General features: G+C 44.3%; 1 protein-coding gene across 16 annotated transcripts in view; it reads right to left on the bottom strand.

The window, feature by feature from the left end:
- Positions 1 to 19,118, bottom strand: part of LOC308193182 (uncharacterized protein) — a 221,769-nt gene that overhangs the window by 195,446 nt on the left and 7,205 nt on the right. For all 16 annotated transcript variants that reach the window (XM_080587541.1, XM_080587549.1, XM_080587551.1 and 13 more), the window contains exon 3: positions 17,168 to 17,314. In XM_080587541.1, the coding sequence (XP_080443667.1) occupies positions 17,168 to 17,314 (147 nt within the window). The remainder of the gene's footprint in view (positions 1 to 17,167; positions 17,315 to 19,118) is intronic.

The following is a 19,118-nucleotide window of genomic DNA, read 5'->3' as shown; positions in this document are numbered from 1 at the left end:
TAAAGGCCTTCATGTCCTCCTCTCAGTGTCTTTAGCAGAGCATTTCACTTCCCAAAGGATTAGGATTCCTCTTGCTCCCCATGCTGGAGTTCACCAAGACCATATGATAGGTAGAGTTCAAACCAATTAATAGCCCTACTCATTATTGTTCTAGGGAAAGAAATCATGACTTAATTTAATTCCCAGAAGTTGTGTGCATGGATACAGTTGTGACCTTTTTGAACCATTGCTTTTCCTTTTTTAGTTTGTTCATCAACAAATAGTATAAACTCTGGGAAGTGCCTATTAGGAACTGTGTACCATCTGTTCATTTGGAATAAAAATTTTAGTGTATGCTTGAAACATATTAACCTACAGTCAGGATTGCTTCATACGGTTTGTTCTACATGTCAGCCAGGAAGAGATCACTCAGCTATTTAATTTCTACCATAGGTCCTCCACATGCTGTTAATCCCCATGCGGAGGAGTTCCATGGTGAAGCTTGAATAGTACTCTTTCTTGCCCACTCTCTGAGAAATTTTGCATCTTCCTCTTTTCCAACTTCACTTAATAGATCTTCCATCTAGACGTGCTTTGCAAACTTGTCAGTTTGGGGATAAATTCACTTGCAAACCAAGGTAATGACACTTCAGGCATTTCTCAACCTGAAGAAGAGAAAAATCTGCTATAGATCAGCACCTAGCTAGCCTACAGACAACTACTCCAGCAAGGAAAGAAAAGAAATAAACCACATTACATTGCTCAAATAAGACCCTGACCCATGTCTCTGAAAGCTCAGTCCTTCCCTGTGTGCTGCGCAAAGCAAGAACCCTATGCAAATCCAGCTTGAAAGTTTATTATGAAGCTCTGCCCTGTCACTCATTTGCATGTGTGAGCTAACTTAAAATCACGCAAGCTGCTATTTGATGTCTTGATGATGCAAGTTGTTCTTAGAATGGAAGCCTCTCTGGTAAGTACATACGCTCATTTTCCATAATGAGCCCTCGTTTTTTTTTTAATCTGCAGCAGGAAGGTCGTTATGAATGGGAATCACAAAATGCCGTTGACAAGCAGTAATGTCAGAAGGTCTGAGGCCAAACAAACTGCACAGTGAAACTAACAGATAACAGGTAGTTAGCATTTTTATGTAAAGTTTGAAATATTGCTGTGAATTTGCCCTTTCAGCCAGAAAGGTCTCAGGCAGCTGGCAGAAGTGCTCCATGCAATCTATTGCTGTTAATGCTTCCTCCAAGGTGGAAATTTTTGTTTGTTTTGTTTTGTTTTCTTCAAGAAAATAAAACAACAAATAGGAAGCACGATGAGGAAGCAAGACTGCAAGAGCAAACCCTGGGTACGCTGTTTATTTCTGTTTCTGCATTAAGTAGAACAGAAGCTTTTGTTAGCTGCTGATTCCGGTCCCCAAAAGTGAAACATCACTGCCCTCTTCTGTAACACAAGAAAGTTGTATCCGTCAGCAACCTAACATGTCTAAACAGAGAGAAAGGTAGTTACATACCAGGTGATGATGACATATTGAACTTGCCCAAAATTTTAAACAAAAGATATTAATTCATTTGTCCACCATTATCTTCATGCCTGTTACTAGTCTTGAAGAGCCTGATAAAGATCTAGCCTCAAAGGGAGCAAATAAGGAATAAATACACTGGAATTTATGGACTACCAGTTTGTGTGTGAGACAGAATCATGTCCATTTCTGAACTTATTAAGAGGCTTAATAAAGAAGCTGTACATTTTACTGCCTCAATTTGGCTTGCCTTTTTGCAAAGTTTAGAAATCCGATGCCATGTTCAACTTCCTCTTTCACAGTCTCTCTGTAAGCAAGCAATCCCCTTGTTCCACTCACATTATCATTTTCTTTCCCTTTCCCTTTCCCTTTCCCTTTCCCTTTCCCTTTCCCTTTCCCTTTCCCTTTCCCTTCCCTCCCCTGCAAATTGCAGCCAGACTGTCCTACTGTTTTTTCTGGAGCCTTTCCAGCACCTTTTCCACACAGTGACATCTCCGGGCACCCACCCCAGCAGGAAGCCTCCCTCCCCTAAGTATTTTTTCAGCTCCAACCAATGCCCTCTCAAGCCTCACTCCTGAAAGCAAAGCGTGCTTGACAAACTGAAGGTTCCCTCATGCGAGTTGTTTAAAATAGACTTGAAATCTAAAAATACTTTAGTTATCGAAAGCAGGCAGCAGCTTTTAGGCTGAATGTAGGCTGAAACTCTGGATTGTGATTTCCCTGCAGTGCCAAGGCAGGTTACTTCTTGGGGAGTGAACTGCCCTTCTGTCAGGTGTATCTGGAAGGAACAGAGCTGGCAGAGCCTGCTTCTTACAGACCTGGGAATCCCACCGTGTCCCACCATGTTGCCGGAGAGGTGTGTGTCAGAGAGGAATAAGTAGGACACCAAACAGGTAATAGAGGTTGGATATGAAAGGCGAAGAGAAAGTAAACTTTGTGTGCCTCCAGCTGCCCAGAAAAGGAAGGGGCTCCTCTTGATCTCGTGGTTATGGAGAAAGGCACAGGGCAGCACAGCGCAGAGCTGGGCACTGGTCCAGGCACCCTGCGTGACACGGGCAAGCTTCCACACCTGCCCACTCCCTTCTCGCATCCTTTGTACCCAGCAGCGCGGTGAGGAGAGATCTCTTAAAGTTTATGAACTGCCTAGCCAAAATACCGAAACTGTGTGAACGATGAGATTCTTCCATGTAAAAATACACAGAGTTGTAGGTCCTTCTGGCACACTGAATAAACACCCCGTGTAGAGACATTCCTCGCCCAGCGCACCTCTGCTTAAGCCGCGGCTGATTTATGCCGCAGGGGAGATAAACACAGAGGTGCGCTCCCACAGCCGAGCTAGGGCTCTCACACTTTAATTGCTTTGAACTCACTTCTGATTTTTATTTCATTTCGGTCTACAACACTAACATAAGGAGACATGAGATTGTAAGACAAATATAATTATCTTAGTGTCAGCTTGATTCAGTGGAGTATGAGTAACTCATTTTCAGTCATTACTGCTGACAGGGCCACAGATACTGTAGTTTGCAAGAGAATTGTCTTCTGACTCTGGAAATACCATGATTTCATGTTTAGCACAGCATCAGGTACTTCCGTGGCTACACTAAGCCAACATATGTCTGAATCAGCAACTAGGGGCCCTGCAGAAGTGACCAAAAGGCCAACCACTGCACTGGGGACCACCCAAGGGGCAGGAGATGGATAGCGTCCTTGTTTTCCCTCTGTAAGAATGAAAGTATGCCCACAATGTGCTTGGGATGCAACAACTGTCAGCGTTCTCTCATGGTGCTTCTTGCATGTGTTTCCAACTGGAGCTTCCTCTCTGAAATTTGTTTTCTTTACAAGTTCTTGCACCAATTTCAGTGGGTGCTGAGTCAACTTCTACGTGGTATCAAATACATAGAACATATTTACACCACAACGCTGAAAATCTATTTGATAACTTCCTGTCCAAAACTGCATGAGGATCAAATGTCTTTTCAACTGGAAGGAAGAGAAAAAGTAACAGCCAAACCCACCACAGCTTCCCTTGGTTCCAAGGCACAAAGCAGCCGCCTGTACTAAGATGCTCATACCTCCTTCTTTCATAGCTGCTCCCAGCCCTCCTGTCAGAGATGTCCAGAGCTCTGCTACTTTTATTTTTTCTCTTTTGAGCTCAAGTCTTCTCAAATAAATTCAACTAGTTTTTCAATGAGTTTGGCTTTTTCCACATGAATACAAATTGTGGATGAACATTTCAGTCCTCAAATACCACTCCCTAAATTAATCTCACAAGAGAAGAGGTGAAGTTTATGAAGTAGAGACTAAGTCTCAAATAAATTAGGCAGCAGTGTGCAGGAAGAAAAGTGAAATAAGAGATAAATAGCTGTCAGGAAAGTAGAACTGGAGCATAAGTAGAATCTGAACAATGCACGAGTGCTTCCCATTATGTAGAGCCTGCAGAGACAGGGAATGTAGGTCAGTGACTCAAGAAGCCCTTTCCATCCCTACACTTGCCAGCAAGGTGCTGGGAGATGAGCAGCAGCAATGTCTCTATGAGCAGATGAAGTCAGGCAGAGTCCTTTTCTCCGCTTCCAGCAAGCGGAGCGCCACAGCAGGGGAGCACAGCACCGAGGCAGCGCAGACCCGAAGCGCGATGATGTGCCCAGCTGATGAACCCCATGGATCCTGGCTGGGGCCCTGCTGGAGGCAGCTCGGGGCTGCATTTTGTAGTGCACGCGTCCCATTCAGAGGGGCTGGCTTTCAGAAATGTGGCTTCAATGATGACTGCAAACTCTCAGTTAAACTCACAGAAAGTCGCTTATCTCAAAGGCCTGCTGAAAGGAGACCCGGTGTGCACACTGTGTCAAAGCATATTAGCAGCACTCAAGGAACAAAAAGACCAACATTGTAAAGCACTTCCCAAGCCTGTTTAAAAATGTGAAAGACGGCCTATCTGCTTCAATGCCTAAGAAAATATTTAAGGTGTAGACATCAAGTGTCAATTTGTGAAGGTGCTCAGCTGGGATTAGCAGCATGACTCCCATTAAAATCTGTGTTTTTCTTCAGCTAAGTTCCTCCTCACACTCCAAAAGGCATTCTTCCTGGTTGTTAACAAGATGGGGACAAGGTGATGATGCAGGAAACACTGTCTCTGCACCCAGTGCTGCAGATGATTTCAAGGGATAACAAAGGGCGGCTGCTCGCAGGCGCCTCAGAATGGCTTCATTTAGGGCAAGGAGCGAGCTTGTGGCAGGTGGGTGCGGAGTTACACATCTCAGATTCCCCCAGTATGCTCCCACAGCTGCTTGGTGGCTCTTTGCCCCCAGCTTTTTCATTAAACTGTCTCAAAAATCATTCCCCAGCTATCCTGCTGTACATTAGTGTCCGGCAAGGGAGAAAAGCTTTCCTCCTGTGCAAAAATGCGATCCCTGTGGAGCCAACGACTGCTTCAGCTCTGTGCAAGTCCCACGGGTCAGATGGGTTTCAGCATGGAGCAGTCTCTGCTGTGCCAGAGCGGCTCGGATCCATGGCCGTGGAAGCATTTATGGCTGTCCCCGTGCTGACACGGTGGCTTGTCAGATGAGCACTTGATGGTAGGCATGAGTCATGACTCTTCCCATTTAAATCCAGGCCAGCACTTACTGTACTATCCAATAAAACAAACGGCCCTAATGAGGAAGCTGGCAAACGCACAGTGTCATTCCCATATACAGCACGGAGCATTTTTGAATTTCCCACCTGAAGAAGAGAAGCATGTAAATTAAAATGAGCCCTTCTGCTGTGATGCTAGCCAACTTATTAGGCAATTAAATAATATGCTGTCAGTCACATTTGCAGCATGTGCAAGCAGCTTTGATGGCAGCTTTCCATGCTGTAGTGTGCACATAATAAACCACTAGCAAACAAGCTCTGCTCCCCAAGGAAGTTACGAAACAAGCAGAGACAAAATTAAAGCAATGGGCGGCAGACCAAGACTCAGAAGATGTCAAGAAGTGGCCCTTTAGAAAGTCTGCCTGTTTAGACGATAGTTAACCACATGCTTCACTTTAGCATGATAGAAAATTCCAGTAAAGTGTATGAAGAAACCTCTTTGGAAATATTTTATCAGTGTGTTTCAATGAAATTACTGTCTCCTGGAAGCTGAAATATTTTACAGGGACTGCAGATGATAACATTTTGATGGGTTCAGGCTGAAATCGCTTCTAAATAGAGCAGACTTTATATTTTTGATCCAAAGGAACCTGGATAGCTTTGTGTTGTCCCTATTAAAAAAAAATCACTTTGTTTTTATTTTAGTCTGGAATAAAAATAAATCTGGAAATCATGAAAGTTGTTGCAAAACAGAATTGTTATTTCTCTTGCCAACTATGATATCAAAGACACGCAGCCAAGTATCACGGATCACTGAGTAGTTTTCACATCTTCCATAAATCCTTATTACACCGATCTACTCACAAACATTGACTCTGATCCGGGAATGCACTTTAAGTGTTCTTTTGAAGTCAGCATCACAGCTGAACTCCGACGGGGAGGCGCAAACATCCGGTCGGAGAAGTGTGAAGGGCAGTTGCTGGGGGATGCCGAGCCAAGAAACAAAAAATGGCAAAATGTGTTTGTCAGCCAGACAATCTAATTTCCCACTCAGAGGACTATATAGAAATTGCACGTCAGGGATTCACAGATTTAACAGCAGCCATTGCACTTTTTTGTGCCCAGGACTAAGGTGCCTGCCATGGTTTCAAAGCATGAGACATGTCGGCCTTGCCCCAGGAATCTTTATCTCAGCTGGTTCCAAAACGTCCCTGTGCCTGAGCACATGGTTAGTTGTTTTCCTGATGGCAGAGCCTTTGATTCACAATTCACATGATATATATTGTATCGCAAACTTCTTACATGTCTCAGCATCCCTAAGGACTGATTCTGACCTGAAAGCTGCTGTGGTACGATCCGGCCATGCCAGCACTGCCAGAGACACAGCATGCAGCCAGGGACTGGGGAGAACACCCAAATTAAAGCTGAAAATGCCTTATTCTTGGCATTCTATCCCAAGTTACAGTTATAAAGTTCAAATGGAGAGTAAGGAATCTTAAACTGGAATGATTAAGACAGGCAGCTCTCCAATTTAAATTCCATACCTGGTACAGGAGACTGGACATGTAGAAACCAATATTTAGGGTTTTTAGATGAGTAGATCTTTTTAAAATGAAACTGGCTGCTTTGACATAAAGTTGCACTGCCTCTGTCAAGGTATTTTCATTTTTAAAGATTAGTATGAAATCCCTGAAATTCATCCAATTCCTTTTTCTGTGGAAGGTACTGGAAATATTAAATGCTGCAATTTCTTTCTGAATCCTTGCAAAAGGGTGACCTCTGCAGAGAACAGCACTACACTACCAAGTGAGAGACATACAACCATAGACAGAGATGGAATTATTTGAGTGTATGCTACACACAGGAAATGGCGAGGTTTGATGCTCACCATTAGCAGCAGCTGAAATTCTTACCATAAATTCATGTCAGAAACACTGCCAGTTTGATGTGTAAGTCACACCACGTGAATCCGCTTGAGTAATTCTCAATGGTCAAGCCTCCTTGAAGCAAAATTGTGTTTAAACTTCCTAAATATATACCCAGTACAAGACAAGTCTTTTCCTTTTTTGCAACATGACAACTTCCAAAACATGGTGCATCTCAGGTGGAGTTTGTACAGGGAGAGATACTTGGGCTGAAAAGCAGCACTCCTACAGCAACCTGTGGCCCCCATTAGAGACCTTCCAATACTCCACAGCTGGCGTGATCTCCTCCCCAGTGAGGCATTGCTTTAATCATCTGTAAACATCACCTGTAAACATTTTATCCTATATTCGTCTCTCAAAACGTATTCACAGCAGTCACAAACAAGCTGAACCTCCGTGGCTTCAGTGGAGAAGCCTGATAACCCCACAGTGCATAGGATCCTTCCAGCCCACGCTCAAAACAACCATTTATTTCCCCTGAGCAATGTGTGTTCCCCAAAATCTCTTCCTGAAAGCACAAATTCATCAGTGAGGGACCCAGGTCTTCACCTGTGCTCTGCACCCTCACAAAGTGAAGGCACATGTGGCAGCAGGCTTTAGCCACAGTCCCCTTCTCCCCAGACATCGTCCTAAAAGCAGGTGCTGCAGATCTACCGCTGCTCGTGGTCAGGAAGCCCTGACTAAGGGGCTTTTCAGCGCTTCCCTGGAGCTGCAATGCTTAACTTAACCAGCACATCTCTGTGAACTGTATATAAACAGAGTCGCTGGGTTCCTTTATGCATTCTTTATACTCTGCAAAACAGAGCAGGATCCAGAAATGCCAAAAAAGAAAACACTTTTCTGTTTCGCTACAGACTTCAAAGGTGATGGATGCAATGTGTTCAGAGAACTATGAAAATACATTCTCTAATGGAAGAAAATGGGTAAGCACACACTATCGTCACAAAGTTTTAGTAGAAGAAGACTTAGCATGGGCTATAATACCTGTACTCTATCTATAAAGCCAAGGAAAGCATCAAATGCAGTGCTTCCAATATTCATAAGTGAATATTGCTATTTTTCTTCTTTTCTTGTGCTATTCTTCTGCAGCTAAGTGCAGAATTCCAGTAAGTTCAGGAAGAGCTTATAAAAAATCCCTTATCAGAAAAATCTATGAAAAGTGTTTCAGAAGTTCACAATTTTTCCCTTTTTTTTCAGTTTTCAGAACTGAATGATTTTATGAAAGATAGCAAAACAGTGCACCGATAGTTATCAAAATTGTTCCAAATGGAAAAAAAAATAAATTTCTTTCCAAAATTGTAGGCTATAGGGAAAAGACCCAGCAAAGCTGAAACAAACGATTAAACATTAGAGCATCACCTATCATCAGTCACTAAAGAACAGTTTCTCTACACGCTTCACTTGTTTCTCCTGTGAGCCAATGACAGCACTTTTCCAGTCTTAGTTATTTGTTTGAAGACAATCTCTACTTGCATGAAGACAATGCAGAAATGTTCTTAAAATGACAAATATTTGCATAAAAAATATTGTATGTGCACAAGAGTACTACACTGCAGTGTGGCATTGGATTATAAAAGAAAACCACCCATTAGCAGGTGTTTTTGGTAGGGGCTTTTTTGGGGGGCTCACTTGAGCAAATTCCGAGCACTCCCTGTTAGACTCAGGAACTCACGGACACTTTGGCTGTTTTCCATCCTGTTAGCCTGGTTCTTTCGCACTGCTGAATGGCAGATCCTACACAAATGCCCAAGTTACTTGTCTCCCTCTGATGGGCAGCACTGCAACTGAAAAGCAGAGGCAGGGCCAGACACCCTTGGGCAGTTTTGGGTTCCCTGCAATGAGAGACATTCCTCACTGCTGGGCGGGGGGGGGGGCAGCCAGCTGATGGGTAAACAGTAGCTGTGATTGGCATACGGATCTGTGTTGTTATAATGGAAAATATTTTGGATAAACAAACAGTGGCTCTGAATTGCAATTATTTCTATTGTCAGCCCAAAGACAATGCGGAGATGCAATCTGCTTCATTTTGGCTCCTTTCCCTCAACATTACAGCAAGGATCCACCTATCTTGAAAAGTGATTAGGCTCTCTTTGGAAAGGACCCAAACCCAATGCACCTTTCCAGCGAGTCAGGGAAAAGCGGGTTATCCAGCCATCAGACGGGACAGGTTTCTCTAGGAGTCCAGCAGCAAAAGAAGGAGGAAAGGTTTCAAAAATCATTCAACCTTGAAAAAGCTTCTCAAACTGTCCTGTTTGCATCAGCTGGGAGTTTGGAAAGCCCACAGCCAAGCAAGCAATTGTGCAGGCCAGGCCTGCAGACAGGATCCTAATACGCCATCAAATATTCACCCGGGGAGATGGACAGAGTTGCCCACACGTTGCCGTTGTTTCGAAGGAAGCTGACCTCAGCTTCTCCAGGGGCACTTCATCACCATGCACCATGCATTTCTGACGGCTGAACGCTGCCCCTGCCTGCTCGCTCTGTCCAGGAGTATTTCTGTACACTTTGTAAAAATACATGCCTAAAAGTACAGGCTCCTCCTACAAAGGAGCAAAACCTGATTACCAAGTATTATTTAATATGATGGAAAACAGAGTCCTCTAGTGGTCTCTGATCGCCATAATACTAGGAGCAGAAAACAATTTAGGGGAGAAAGTGAACGATCTCAAAGAAACAAATCTTAGTCCAAAGCCGAAGAGAATCAGGGGAAATTTTTCCCGTGGATGTTGACGGCAGTCTCTGGAGTTTTCTGCAGAAAATCTTCCAGTGTTGCCTGTCATTTCAGGTATGCTAAAAAGATCTCAGACAGATGCTATGGAAAAAGCTTTCTTCACCCATATATCTGATACTATTGTACCACACGTGAACTGTGCTGATATAACATACTGAAAAAGAACCTTTCCAAGCCATTAAATAGGCAATTAAAAGGGAACACTGAGCCTTATTAGAATTGTTTGAAGAACTTAACATAAATATCCAACCGGGATTTCAGAAGTAAACCTGTATGAACATTTCTTAAATCCAGGAAAGTATTGTAGAGATTTCTGTCATCCGCATCGCAGCAGCAGCTGGTGCTGGTATTTGAGACAAGGACTTTATGTTTGACAGGAGAAAAGTTTGTGGAGGAAATATGTAAAATAGTAAGGAAATGCCCAAGTGCCAGAAGAGTGAGGGAAAAAATGGGAGAGTGGAGAGAGTAAGCAAGATGGGGTACAGGTATGCCAACAGCGGGACCCACGTGGTGCTAGGGGCAGGCTGACAAGACGAGATTATAGGTCTTTGCAGGAAAAAAATATCAATAATTTGCCACTGCAGATAGGTGAAATAGGTAGGTGCGTGTTGGTGCCAGTTTTGCAGCTGTTTTTATTCAAACCAAGAATTCACCCGTGTCTACAAAATGTGTAAAATGAAGTCTTGTAAAATAATCGACCCATTTTCTATAGGCGTTAAGATTTCTCAGAGGTATCAATAAATGCACAAATGGCAGCACAGTATTCCTAAGGCATACAGTATGTATCTTGGCATCTGCTTTATGCGCTCCAGGATCTTAAGCAATCCTTTGGCAAAGGTACATGACCAGCCATAAAAATCTGGCAAACAGCAGTTTCTAAGAAAAATTTGTGTGGTCTTCGTACCAGACAGTTCCCAGCACTGTCATTAAAGGCTTATCTCAGGAAAACACTTGGAAAAATCTGTTCTCTCTCTAAAGAACCTCATCAGTCAGAGCTGTAGGGGTCATCTGTCATGACCATCAGCTTCCCTCTCTCTCCAGCATACCTCTGCAGAGTTGGAGCATAGCTAGATAAGTTCCATATGCAAAAATTCAGGGTCAAACAGCACCTGGCCGTATTTCTAGATGGCATCTTCAAATCTCTACCCCCACATCTGAATTTTCTTCTGTGCTGGCATGGCTTTTATCAGCTTTACCACTTGTATTTCATACACTTGTCAAAAAAATATTGCTGAACTTAGTGACAGACATAAAATAAAGTTTGAAAAGATTCCATCTTTCATGCAGCAGGGGAAATTATTTGCTTTGAACATGCTGTCAGCCTCAAACAGGGTAATGGGTGAGTGCAGTGTGCTCAAGCCAGTATTTTGTTCCGTAGTCGGACATGCGCAAAACGATTCCACAACACCGAGAGTTGCCCTGCACCTCAACCAGTGCAGAACCACAAACCAAACAAGCCTGCAGAGATACGACTTGGGAGGTAATTTAAGACATCGGTGACAAACAGGCAAAGATGTACAATAACCTAGGGGAAAAAAAATACTAGGAAAAAGATTAACTTGCTGTGTAGCAAACGCAGGAATCTGTTAAGCTTTGTAAGGGCAATTGTCTCTTACTGCTTCTACATCAGGTGTGGCCACCAGAGTGACAAGAACAGGCCTCTTTTTCCTTCTAAAAAAGAAAGTTTGCCTTTGGAAGTATGAAACTCTGAACACGGTTGTGTTGTCATCACCACAAACTCCCAAAGGGTCCACAGCTCTCTCAATCGCCATTAGTCCTTCAGGCTCAGCAGGACAATTCTTTGTTGCTGTGATGAGACACAGCTTTCGGTGCAGCTTTGCAGAGGGGAAAGAGGATAAAAACGCTACTGGCTGATCTATTAGGACTTCTTTTGAAGAGCAAGAGATGCTTTTTATGGACTGTAAGTCCAATGGGGATGATGGAGGTGACTAAAGTTTTTCTCGTGGTGGACAAAACTGTTGTAATTTCATCCAGATGCTGTTCACATAGGAAAGAAGCCTTGATCAGTAATAGCCTGGATTATTTACTGATAGCAGCAGCTGTGCTGAAACTTGTTCTCATGAAGGCAACCCAGGATGTAAAGTTGGGACATTCTCTACTGCCCTGTACCAGCCAATTACTATACAAAACTGGCCAGGAAGAGATCCCTCTGATTTTGATGGCCGCAGAAGTGTCTTTGGTGATTGCCACAGAAGATACCCCCTCTGCTAAAGGCACTGAGGGGCTCGGCAGCCTCTGGCACCGCTAATCCTAAGGTGTGCTGTGACTCGTGGGACACGACAGAGCAAGCGTGCAGCTCCCCGCAGTGGTGGGCCACCTACAGACCTTCCCAGGGAGCCAGGCCTGGGGTCTCCCTCATCTCCTCGCTCTTCAAAAGGCATCTGGCAAGGTAAGGTGCTAGAGGATGGATCGATGCCCACCAATATGTGACAGCGCATCAATCAAACAGCTCCTGACCTCCTCTCCACTGCACTAACGCTGAGGTTTTTCGAGTGACTGGCCGAAGCAAGGGCCTGGAAAAACAGATTGTTCTTGTATTGTGCTACAGAACAAGCTTGTGAAAAGAAACCTGATTTGACGGGTTATCTGTTTTGAACTAGTCAGATCTACACACTGACAGTCACCTTTCTACCCACATTTCTAATGACACGAGCCATGGTTTTTGATGCTTACGTCTGCTGCTTTCTATGGACAAGCCACACCACTTCTAACCATTAGCACATGTTCCCAGCTTCTGAGTGGAGTCAAGGAGCACAACAGGATCTTAGATAAAGCATACGGCGCTCTCTGAGTAAGAAAAATAGATTTCTAGTTGCGACATCCTGAAGTGGTATGACTGGAAGTGTCAAGTGCATTTTACTCAATGATAGCTATGAAAAACAAACACACAGTGCTCCACGATACCCCGTTGCTACTTCTACTTGCATTATCTATAAGTGGTTATTTTCCATCCAAAGTTTCTACAGCTCCAGCTCCTAGTTGTGTCATCGCCTGCCTATTACTGCAGGCACAGAGAAGTTTTTTCTCTCTCCTCCAGCAATTCAAACAATAACCTTTGTCTCACCTGGTTCTCTCTTTTGAACATGCAGCTCCCGCCACTAGGGCAGCCTATCTTTGCTCTTCATAAAGGCAAAAGGAGTGAGAGATGTGGCTCAGTCCTGGAGAAGCTTTCCCCAGCTAGCCTCCAGGGGGCAAGGCCATTAACAAAATTACAACAGGTGATTACTTTAGTATGAGTAACAGATTTATATGAGTTTAATACCTAACACCTGTCTGGCCAAAGCAGGATACCAGCTGATAATTGTACCTTAAATACATCAGTTTTCAGTCATGGCAGATACTCAAAATAAAGCTAGCAGCACAGTTTCTGTACAGTTTTTGTAAGAACATTTAAGGTAATGATCAGAAAATGAAGCAATCTTTGAATGCCAGTGTCTAAAGCCGAGTGCCTGGCTCTTCATGTAGGCAGCCACATCTTCTCACTAATACTCAGCAGCCACAAAACAATGGAAAGTGCTTGTGTTCAGTGCTGTTTGGGGTAAAACCAAATCAGAAATGCTCTTGTCAACTCCTCTTATAATTTAGATGTTCCTTTAGGTATTTCTGAAGGTGCAGAAGTATCAATCTGTGCATGCTGCTAGTCTGAACAGAGCACACTGTGTTAGTGGTGGTGTTTGCTTCACCCTTTCTACCTATCATTTCTTGTGGTCAAAGAGCCCGTCATGTTTTGCTATATTCAGCATGGCCCCTGAAACACCAAACGCACTGGAGTTGATGACCTCACAGGTCCTTCCCAATCTCGTGTTCCTAATCACTTGAGGAAGACAATGCGTCCTTCCATGTGCTCATAAGGACCTCTCGTAATCTTAATTAAGACTGTGGGCATAATCACGATGCAAGTCATAACCATAACAATTTAATTAGAATTATTAAATCCAAAGAGCCAGAAGTACTTAATTAAATAAGCAGCTTGGTTTCTAAGCACAGAGACATGTTTCACATCACTGCAGTCATAAAATTCTCACTGTGCAAAATTATGAGTTGTTGTTTGATAATAATCAATAGAACAGACTATTGAATAAATACCTTCTGACTTGTTTTTCAAGCCATCATATTGGTCCCAGTAGCTTGCAAGACAGATATAAATAACAGTGCAATTGCATTCCCCCAGGCTTGCTGTTATTGGTATCTAAATAACCACTGACATGACCAGATAAAGAGAGAAAAAAAATCTTATTTGTCAAATCTTGCAGATAATTGTCACTGTAACCTCTGTATAGGGCTCAACTGCCAGGGTTACTGTCCACATCACTTATGTTCATAGCACGTCTTTTTTCTCTTAAGTTCACCACAGCTTCCACTCAGTTTGGAGTAACAGGTGGAAGTGTACTGTCCTACAGAGACTACATTTTTTGACAGAGCCAAGGACTAAAAATATCAAAAATACACAGAATCACAAAATCATCTAGGTTGGAAGAGACCTCCAAGATCACCGAGTCCAACCTCTGACCTAACACTAACAAGCCCTCCACTAAACCATATCACTAAGCTCAACATCTAAATGTCTTTTAAAGACCTCCAGGGACGGTGACTCAACCACTTCCCTGGGCAGCCTATCCCAATGCCTAACAACCTTTTCGGTAAAGAAGTTCTTCCTAATATCCAACCTAAACCTCCCCTGGTGCAACTTTAGCCCATTCCCCCTCGTCCTGTCACCAGGCACATAGGAGAACAGACCAACCCCCACCTCGCTACAGCCTCCTTTAAGGTACCTGTAGAGAGTGATAAGGTCGCCTCTGAGCCTCGTCTTCTCCAGGCTGAACAACCCCAGCTCCCTCAGCGGCTCCTCGTAAGACTTGTTCTCCAGACTCCTCACCAGCTTCGTTGCCCTTCTCTGGACTCGCTCGAGCACCTCGATGTCCTTCTTGTAGCGAGGGGCCCAAAACTGAACACAGTACTCGAGGTGCGGCCTCACCAGAGCCGAGTACAGGGGGCCAATCACTTCCCTAGCCCTGCTGGCCACACTGCTTCTTATACAGGCCAGGATGCTGTTGGCCTTCTTGGCCACCTGAGCACACTGCTGGCTCACATTCAGCTGACTATCAACCAATACTCCCAGGTCCTTCTCTGCCAGGCAGCTTTCCAACCACTCATCTCCCAGCCTGTAGTGCTGCTTGGGGTTGTTATGCCCCAGGTGCAGGACCCGGCACTTGGCCTTGTTGAACTTCATACAGTTGACCTCAGCCCATCGGTCCAGCCTACCCAGATCCTCCTGCAGAGCCTTCCTACCCTCGAGCAGATCGACACACGCACCTAACTTGGTGTCGTCTGCAAACTTACTGAGGGTGCACTCAGTCCCCTCATCTAGATCATTGATAAAGATATTAAAGAGAACTGGCCCCAGCACTGAGCCCTGGGGGACTCCATGAGTGACCGGCCTCCAACTGGATTTGACTCCATTCACCACAACTCTTTGGACCCAGCTATCCAGCCAGTTTTTAACCCAACAAAGCGTACGCCAGTCCAAGCCACAAGCAGACAGTTTTTTGAGGAGAATACACATCTGCCAATTAGTAATAGGGATGATATACTAAGAATTCCAAACACATTATATAGAGAGCACTGCAGATCTTTATGAATCTCAGTCAGAATAACTGGCTTTGGTTTGGGCTCCTGTAAGAAGTGCTTTGGTCCTTTCTCATCTTAGAAATGTATTCCTCTTGTCCAGTCCTACTGAAGCCAATGAAAAGTCCCATTTTGATGTGGGTTTTGGATCACAGATCTACAACTAACATGCAATTACAAATAAAGGAATTTGTACAGTAACCTGTTTTTGCTGTGATCAGACGTCATCTATACGCGATTTCTACCAACATACCTGCAAGTGACAGTCTTTACCAGTTGCTTGGGAAGTTTTTTCCTGGGTATGTGTCCATGTTTCAGCACTGTCTGGCTCCTGTGAGCTTCAGCACTTGGGTCCAGGACCAGCTGTGCAGCTATGGCCCCATAAGCAACTCTTGAGCACACTGGTGGCCCCATGAGCACATTGTCCCGTGAGTGCATGGGGCTGCAAGGGAGGAGGTCACTGGCAAACCCCAACATATCTTAGGGGAAGTTGCTGGGGCCATGAGGGTGAGACGCAGCCCACCAGAGCTCGCCCATGAGTTCTGGTGGCCCCTTGAGTGCTACTGTCATGAGAGTGCACATGGCTCTGGAAATTCCTATTTATAACCAACTGGTTTAAATTAGGCAAGGGGTGTCCCTCCCCTGGGACAAAACTGTTCAGATTAATCTCCAGTGAAGACAGAACTTGCTTCCTGTGGCAGGACTGATTTTGAACCCCACAGAAATATGCAAATGACACAGAGCAAAACTGTCACCTATCTTTAGATATCCTCAGGTGACAGAGAACTGTCATGTCCTCCAAGCAATACATCCTTTTCTTTGGCCTCCTGATGGCAAAGACTGCCACGAGCAGCTGGCACCAGCCTTTGCCTGTCTGGAGCATAAATACTGGCAAGAGCCAAAGTAAAACCTCGCTGCATGGCAGGGGCAGGTCACAGTTTCAGGGATAAGTTTCTCCCGCCACAAGAGTGCAAATGCAGTGGAACAGTCCCGGGCTCTGACAGCCCCAGCAAGGCACGCCCAGATGCAAGTGTGATGCACTCATTCTGCACCCTGTGCTCCTTCTGTTGGAGACTACTCACAGGAGACAGCATGGGCAATCAGGAAAATATTTAAGGAGCTGGAATAGAAACCAAACGTTTTCAGGACATTTGGGACAAGCGAATAGGGTCACAGGATGTTGAATTTACATTCAATGCTCAGTGATGCTCTCTCAACCCTCAATTTCGTTCTTGCCTTTACCCATTTTGTGTGCCTGACTTCATGACACGTGCTGCCCCAAATGCCTCATACACACCGGGACATCTGCACACATATATGTACACGTTCAAAAGCCACGCAAACCCAACAACAGCACGCAAGGAACTCTTTCTCACCCCTACCTGCCAGCTATTCAGCCTGCGAGCAGCAGATGGCAGCCCCACTGCCATTCCTCCTCGCCTCCCTCCCCGCTCAGGCCACCCCTGCAGACAGCACTTCAGCCCCTGGCAGGAGCAAATCCCGCTCCTTCACACCTCTGCTGGGACTCTGGCACTACCCATTGCATCTGGTAATCACCAGGGAAACTCTGTCTGCCCAGTGAAGTCTGGAGCTTCCCACCCTCCTTCCCTGTCGCAATGCCCGAGCTTTGTGAAATCACTGCCTGAATGGAAATGCCTCATGTGTGGACAGACTGTCACTGTCACTGCTACTTCCTCAGCCAAAGAGTGGAAAAAAGGCTATTTACACCAAGACATATCCTACGCCCAGCGCTTTCGGTACTGCAGGGCTTTAGGCTCGCTCACTTACCTGCATGATTTGTTGATAGGGAGCAACCTTCTCCTTGTGGAAACTTTGGACTCTGGTCTCTTGTGAATCTGTGCTGGTTTTATTCGTCAAAAGAAGAGAGATGTTCTGTGTGACATGTCTGGTAATGTTCTTCTGAGTGATATTTTCCTGCAAAATAAATAATCATTTGTCTGCATATCCCTTCCTCAGCCCCCCAAAACATTTCTCCTTGTACAGTCACTTATACAAGCACAGAATACAAAGGAGAATAAAAGGTTTTGCTGTTTCTTCGCACAAACGTATAGCAGAATACAGAACTACACCCAGGGGTTTTAGAAAGGAGAATAAAACAGGCTTATGAGGAAAACTGAGTCACAACTTTCTCTCAGCTGGCTGCCCCATGTTGTGAAACTCACGGCAAATAACACCTCCATGCCAAAGCACAGGAAGTTTTCCTCCCCCCTTATCGCCATAACCAGAAAAAAAAAACACCTGAAAGCAACAGTATTTATTTTCCATACTCCATTAGTAGCCCAGAAGCAATTCAAGCATATTACTAGAAACTGAACCCAGCTAATTAAAAATAATGTTCCAAACTACACTGCTGTCTTTTGCATCTGGAGCTGGCTGCGGCAAATAAACATACACAAAAACAAGGACAAATCACAATAAATCTAAGCAGACAGGTACAAGCAAATTGGTCTGTGGAAGTGACATGTCTCTCTGCTTAAATGTCTACTGCAACTCCCAAGGAGACATGGTAGGATTTAATCTAATTGGGTTTGCCACTTCCCTGCAGCTTAATGTGAGAATAACTGCAATTATATATGACTGTACTTAGCCCAGTACCAAAAATCCATTTATTAGGCTATTAGAATCTATAGAAACCAGGGGTTTGAGATCATTTAGATATGCTGGTTACATACTTGGCCTGCTAGTTATTTTGTGGTTACAGTTTCCAAATTGCTACTGATGAGGTGGCAGTAGAAAAGCAGATGCAGTTAAACATTTGAATGGATGGCTTAGAAAGGTTTTCTTCTTGCTCCAGAATCCGTAATAGCACCTTATATGTTGCCTCGGTGCTCTGCAAATCTCATAGTGTTCAGCAGGGGATTGGGAAACCAAGAGGTTGCTGAGGTTCAGAAATCTGTTCATCATAAAGCCTTTGCATGTGTGGGACCCCACAGAGTTGGCACAGCGCGGCATGGAAATATGAAAAGAATTATGTTTAAGGCCAGCCTTTTGGGGCGACAGAGGGAAGAGCCTCTATTCTTCTTGTTTTGCAGCAATTGTGGGGCTGCAATTAGCCAGAAATGCAAGAAAAGCCATGGGGCCATTCCAAAAAAATTTGGTATCACCGCTCTCCCACCTGCTCAGTCTGCAAGCGGAGCACAGCACGATGAACCTGCAAACCCTGTCCTTTAAGCTTTTGTCAGCTAGCACAACCATCATAAAATTCATCTTGCCAAACAGATGTTTTTTAATGAGGTAGTAAACTCTCACAATTTCATTTTTTTCTGCATCGTGGTAATTGCTGGGATAAAGGTGGATTTTCTTGGATGTCTGGAAAACTTCAGCTACAGCAATAGTACTCCAATGTACACACAGCAGGGGAAGGAAAAATAACAAATGGTTCTTCAGCTTATCCATGCTACAGTGAATGTCCCACTTTATGCTACTGCAGGGACTGGACTATGATGGTGGGGTCATACCTCTCCTCCCTGCCTCACAGCTAAACATGGAAAAGTTACTTGCAGATGTCTTTCTTCTATGGCAGCAGTGTCCCTGTTAAGAGAAACCCCAGCCTCAGAGAATTTTGTAGGGACAGCTACCCTAGCATTGGGCAAAAGGTGTTTTTGAAAATACTCAGTTATCAGCCTAAATCAAGGGACAGTAAGATACTAAGCCTTCTGAGGCACCCTGTTAATCAAAAGTTATGTTTAATATACTTGAATCAGAGACCCTTAAACTA

Source organism: Anser brachyrhynchus (assembly GCF_964034855.1).
Source record: "Anser brachyrhynchus genome assembly, chromosome: 3".
NCBI lineage: Eukaryota > Metazoa > Chordata > Aves > Anseriformes > Anatidae > Anser > Anser brachyrhynchus.
Note: the sequence above shows the minus strand (reverse complement) of the source record. Positions and strands in the feature narration are given on the sequence as shown.